The sequence below is a fragment of the Hyposmocoma kahamanoa genome, unplaced genomic scaffold, assembly GCF_003589595.1.
Source record: "Hyposmocoma kahamanoa isolate Upper Pololo Valley unplaced genomic scaffold, ASM358959v1 87, whole genome shotgun sequence".
In the NCBI taxonomy this organism is placed as follows: Eukaryota; Metazoa; Arthropoda; class Insecta; order Lepidoptera; family Cosmopterigidae; genus Hyposmocoma; species Hyposmocoma kahamanoa.
In genome coordinates, this window is record NW_020654422.1 from 12,801,682 (window position 1) to 12,807,681 (window position 6,000).

The window sequence follows — 6,000 nt, forward strand, 5'->3', positions numbered from 1 at the left end:
TGACAGGCGCAGTGGCGGTGTCCCTCAGATCTTTGCGATTTAAAACTCTGAGTGGTAATGCAACTGATATGGATAGTTTACCATCAGGCGCACGACTTGTTCGTCCTATCTTCACTTGTTATTATAAAAAAAAATCACTGGCTCACTGATCCGGTTTTTGGTCTCCGACACCAAAGTACGTCTTATCTTTCAGTTTTGTACCAATTCCGACCATTCGGGCACATTTAGCTCCTTCAGTTTTTCAGCGACTCCAACCTTTCAGCGATATTTCAGACGGTTCAATGGACGATGCCCGGTAGGTTATTCCAAATGCGCTCTTTCGGCAGCTTGATCCTCTCACATTATTTCCACGAGCCTAACAAGCTCATTCGTTAAGAAGTGTAGTGATTAATAATTAATATCTTAGCTGCTAACATTGAAGATTTTAACCGCTACTCGCTCCGCTATAATATTTACATTGTGCTCCAATCGCTGTCTGGATGCACCGCATTAGGTGAAGTTGCCCGAAGTAATTTCTGTTTCGTTTCAGCTCATAGGGTGCATTGTTGCCGAATATGAGCAAGCTGTGCTACTGTTTATTATTATACTGTGGTTATTATATTCTATTGTTATTATTGTGGTGAGGACGTGTAAGGAAAATGTTGTAGTCTTCAAACTCCAGTAGTTTTAGTTGCATGAAGGAAAGTGCTTACATTTTATATTGTGGTTCAACCCTAATGACTATAACGAATAAAATAAAAAAATATTGTAGCAGTAGTAGAGCTTCTTGTGAAAGATTTCGTCTTGGTAAGTACTACAATCTTACCTATTTAAGCCGCCAATTAGTAGTGTGAGCATTACTGCGTTCCGTGCTGGAGGAATTACAGACATATGGGATTTGTCCACTTTCGGATCTCACAGTGGCATTGCCCGTAAGATCTTTGTGATTACAAGCTCTGAGTGTCCTGCAACTATTATGGATAGGCGTGTCGTTTACCACCGGGCGCACGACTTGTTCGTCCCGTCGGCTTGGAATTATAAATAAAAATTACTATGAAAGATTGTGTAATACCACTGAAATGTTTATGTTAGAGTTAACAAATACATCTGAGCATAAAATGAAATACGTCATAAAAAATAACACACCACGAGTTTAAACCAACTACAAAGAAATAAACGCGTCAGTACCGAAAACAGTTCAACCAAGGTTAACTCCAAACTCGCGACGAGGCAACATCTTTCAAACATTTCCGCTAAATATTACGTCTCGATTATACACTTCGATTGCACCTGAAGTATAAGTCGCTTCAAAGTGATTTACTCGGAAACTGAACAACGCAAAACTTGAAATTAAAACCTCTAAGCTTTGTGAACAAACATTCGACAAAGAAAGGCTTTCTATTTTAGGATCTCATAAATGTGTGAATACCCGAAGAGGAATGTATTTCTAATTATCTGTCGATCATTAAGAAGTTCTTCAGCTGTGAGTTATCCAAGGACTCGGCTTTTCAACATACATTCCATAGTCTTACAGAGTCTGACATTGATTGCAATAAGTCGAAAATTATAGATGCTGTGGTAGTCTAATGGTTTAACTACGTCGCGCGTGCTCGCACCTCTGAGTTTTCGGATTTTATGTGCGAAATTTAATTTGAAATTTGCCATGAGCTTTTCGGTGAAGGAAACAACGTGTTGAAACCTGCAAGTCGAAGAAGGTTCACTAGTCTCAGAGAATGTGTGAAGTCCCTAATACGCATTGGCTCAGTGTGGCGGACTATGGCCTGAGACCCATGCTCAGCAGTGCGACGTAGCCACAACAAAGCAGTCTGTAGTGTTCGCAATGTAACGTCAAGACGGGAATTGTAAGTGAAGGCAGAAAAGTGTGAGTTAGCGAGCCGTTGGATCTCATCAATGGCAATAGGAATGACTTGTAAATATTTGCCTCAACTGATTTAACGAATGACCAGAAGCTTTACTCCCAGAAGAGAATGAAATTAGCCTGGGAGTCTACTCTCGATCTCCGTCCAACATCCGTCCGAAACAATTACTGCCAAATAAGCAATACTTGACCAAATGAAAAGACGCGTGATGCTAATGAAGCTTCATACTGGATACTTGTCTTTTAATTTTGTCGGATATTACTTTTTTGACAGTAATTGTTTCGGACGGATGTTGGACGGAGATCGAGAGTATCCCCCTTGGCTCGGACGCGTCTAATATAGTCGAAGCGAGTTTTCCGCACCGCCTTCGAGCAGAATGTATCGGCTTTATTAAAGACTTTCTTCAGACGGTGATGGTAATTTTCCGCAGACGCAGATTGATTTGGGTATTTCCGCAATAGCTTCCTCGGAGCTAAACTAAGAGAGTACGTTGCCGTCGATGGAAATATGGGAACTAAACTGTTTTCTTGTAGATAACTCTAAACAATACATGAATTTGGATAAATTTAAAGATGTTAGAGGCTAAGTCATGGGATTCTGAACGTTGGCAAAGAGTTCCAATGTGCAGCTCCTATAAGGAATAATAAACCATCCCTGGTTGACTTGGTACTACGTACTCTGGCGTTATCAAGTAGAAGCAACGGAACTCAAATCTTTATTTCATAGGTAAGCAAATTATACTTGAAATCGTCATATTGATTAAACTCTATTGCTCATTCATAAGGCAGATTGCTCTGAGAAGAATGAGTAAGAAATTGTAGGGGTTGCTCTTTGTAAATATACATTTGAATAAATTTATCATTTACAATATTTAATTTAGCAAGAGCTAAATAGGTCGCTATTATATGTTATTGTCATCCAAGTACGCAGAAGCTGTATAATTTTATCTTTACCTAACTAACCTTTAGTATAATTTTGTTTCACTATAGTTTTAAACCTAGAAAGATACTGGATTGTATGCTGGAAAGGACTGGAAGAAATCGAAGGATACTGGTTGACTACCTCTGATTCTTTATCTGCGAGTCTTGCTATCGTAGTCGGCATTCTTCACAATAGCGACCAGCCTTCATGGTTACACAGCGTCAAGAACACATCAAGTTAGACACTTAATATTTAAATTAAACCATACATCGCTTGTAATAAAAACGGTTCAAAGTTCAAAGTGTCAAACACGGCGTGATCTAGATTGTACCATGTCTTAGGAAACTCTTAACACTTAAAACTCCGTAACTGATCCTCCACACTGTTACCAACAATTTTCTACAGGTACTTTTTATTCGATCATTGAAGAGCTCTGTGCCTATCGCTTGGGATTATCATAAAAATCGATCAAAAATTTTTTTTTTTTTTTTTAATTTATTGAGGAACAAACAGTTTTACATATTTAAAAATATACATACTTAAAATTAACATATTACTAAACCTACAGTTCCCTAAATATGCATATAAAACAAAAAAGTATACGGTATACTGACACTTATAAACGTAAGTTTTATAAACGTTAAAAAAAACAAAGTAAAATGAACGCAACACCACCCGTATCCCTCAAACTATGCAACGAACGCACATTTTCTAAGTTTGCTGGATGACAGGCACCGGTTGGTTACGTTCGGGAGCGAGCGGTCGTGAAAAATTTCATCAAATCAAATCAAATAATTTATTTATCACACACTAATACGAAACAGAACATATAACAATACTAGCGGAACAACAACAGTGCGTGGAAGGAACAGGCTCAGTTAAATCTCTGTGGCTGTGTGCCACGCGCTACTGATTTTCAGCCTGGCCTTGTTGAAAAAATTGTTTTTAAAATAACTAGTTCAATAACACCACAGTCGCTTACGATAGCTCGCTTTGATCGCGCATCGTAGTTTGGGCATTTCGTTTGGTATTCCTTTTTCTAGATGTCTCATTTTATCATTTGGTGCAAATGGATTAGCATTTTGGATAGTATATAAGCTTCTTATCCGAATTGGTTATTGCAAATATGGTAATATTCGATCCAAGATTTGATACTCCTGAACGTTTCCAAAATTTTAGACGCAACTTGAGATTGGATGAAGGTGTCAGAAACTTCGTACAATGTTGTACTAATGTTGCTTAAGAGACATTGTACTCACACCGTACAAGTTTCAAACTTTGGCATAGATATTTAGACGCGCGGAGGAAAGTCACAAGAATGTCTATTATGCTTTGTACAAAGTTAATTACATGGTGGTGCTTATATCAACGTTTTGCCTAATATACGGGTTTAAAAAAGTATGTATGAGAATTCATGGAGTGATTCTATTCAGGATACTGAACATATTCTCAATAGAATTTCGTTCTTCCAGATATAAACAAGAGCGGTTACAGACGACAACTTTTAGCAGCGATGCAAATGTGTATTTGTGAAACGTGCAATTGCATCGCGACTTTAACGATTTACTGGCAGTTGCCAATGCATCAATATGCAGTAGCGCGTTTGCACCGCGATTGTATCACTGCAGCTGCGACTGCATCACGTTTGTGTCGCGATTGCATCGCGTTTGCATCAAACACATTTTTACATTTCCCATACAAAACGGGACGTTCAATTTGTAGTGAGTTTAAAGGCCATGAAAGAATAATATGTTACGTTGAGCTGATAATAGAACTTACCGAAAATAGTCATAGGCTTCGTTCGTTCATCTTCGGCGAGGAAAGTAGAAATGACACAGGTGTAGTTGCCGGTGAGTTCTGTTCCTGGAGACAGGATACGCAATGCACGATGTTGTGTGTATGGGTTGCGGGATACTTTATAAGTTAGATCCAACTGAAAATTATATTATTATAATGAATATAATGTATGTTATGAAAGATTTTTACTAAGATTAGTGAAAATTACATCAAGTAAATCGTATCCAGTAACAACAAAATTGCATGGTCTAATTGAAATGGAATTATGTTCATAAAACGGGTAGTTTCTTTGTTATATTTATGTCTTCAAATATTTATAAACTTCTATGTTACTCCCTAAAAGGCGACTTCCTACAGTCCGTGATTTTAGCGATTAGCTCGCATGGCTTGCACCCTCGCACTAAGAGACGCTTGTCCGTGGTAATGCAGATGCGTCCTTAGCGGTGCAAGGATCAATCCATAGCGAAAAATAGATGGGGTCGGTGTGTGGCTATGTGGCTCTCCATAGTCATCGGCTGTGTGAGGAAATCTGTAAAATCACGGACCGTGCGCCCCCGCCTTAAAGTGTTTACGTTATATAATTTATTATACAATAAAATTTTTGTCGTAAATTTACCTATTTAGAATAATAGCATAAATTTATTTAAAATAGGATTTAACAGACTGTAAAATATTTGTACATTACATTTAGGATGTTTCATATTAGGTCTACAAAATATTATATTCATAACAAAATGTGTCTTACCTTATTCTTCAACAATCCCAACGCCTGTGGCTTCTGTGGTGGTATCCATTGGTACACAGGTTTGCCATGCTTGCATTCAGAGCATGAGTTGTCCGCATAGAACCACTTTATTACCAATCCAGTGACATTGCCTGTCACGAATTCACAGTCCATTGTCACTGCATCTCTTGAACCGTATTGTACTACTTCTGGCACCCGCATATTGACTATCCTTACTGAGTTCACACCTGAATAGAGATTAATAGTGAAATTAGTGCTTCGTAATGGTATAAGTTACTTTTTTTAAAGATGTGTTTATTCAGTGATGATTATTTTTGGTTAACGTGACATCACATAGTTATATTTTACGTAATATAAGAGTATCGCTGTATAATGGTAGTGTTTAGTGATTATTGACTAAGAAGCCAATGAGAATTGGACCACATGAACAGAAATATCATTTGAAATTAATTCCGGTAAACTGCAACGACCTGAGACCACTTATTGTATATTCTATAATGTTTTTGAATAACAAGAATGGTCCCAATTGAATTTTATCTGTAAAATAAAAAAGAAATTAACCCCTTTTATGAGAACAATTGCCATTATTAGTGATAAATTACTGTCAGAATAAGCTTCAAAATTGCATGAATTGACACAGCTACTCTATTGTATGTAGAATCCATTTAAATAAATAAA

The 6,000-nt window shown here is 37.5% G+C and overlaps 1 protein-coding gene across 3 annotated transcripts in view; it reads right to left on the minus strand.

The window, feature by feature from the left end:
- LOC113235130 overlaps positions 1 to 6,000 on the minus strand; it is a 60,942-nt gene that overhangs the window by 25,824 nt on the left and 29,118 nt on the right. For all 3 annotated transcript variants that reach the window (XM_026470719.1, XM_026470720.1, XM_026470721.1), the window contains 2 exons: positions 5,323 to 5,549; positions 4,560 to 4,713 (listed from right to left, as the gene is read on the minus strand). In XM_026470719.1, coding sequence (XP_026326504.1) covers positions 4,560 to 4,713; positions 5,323 to 5,549 — 381 coding nt within the window. The remainder of the gene's footprint in view (positions 1 to 4,559; positions 4,714 to 5,322; positions 5,550 to 6,000) is intronic.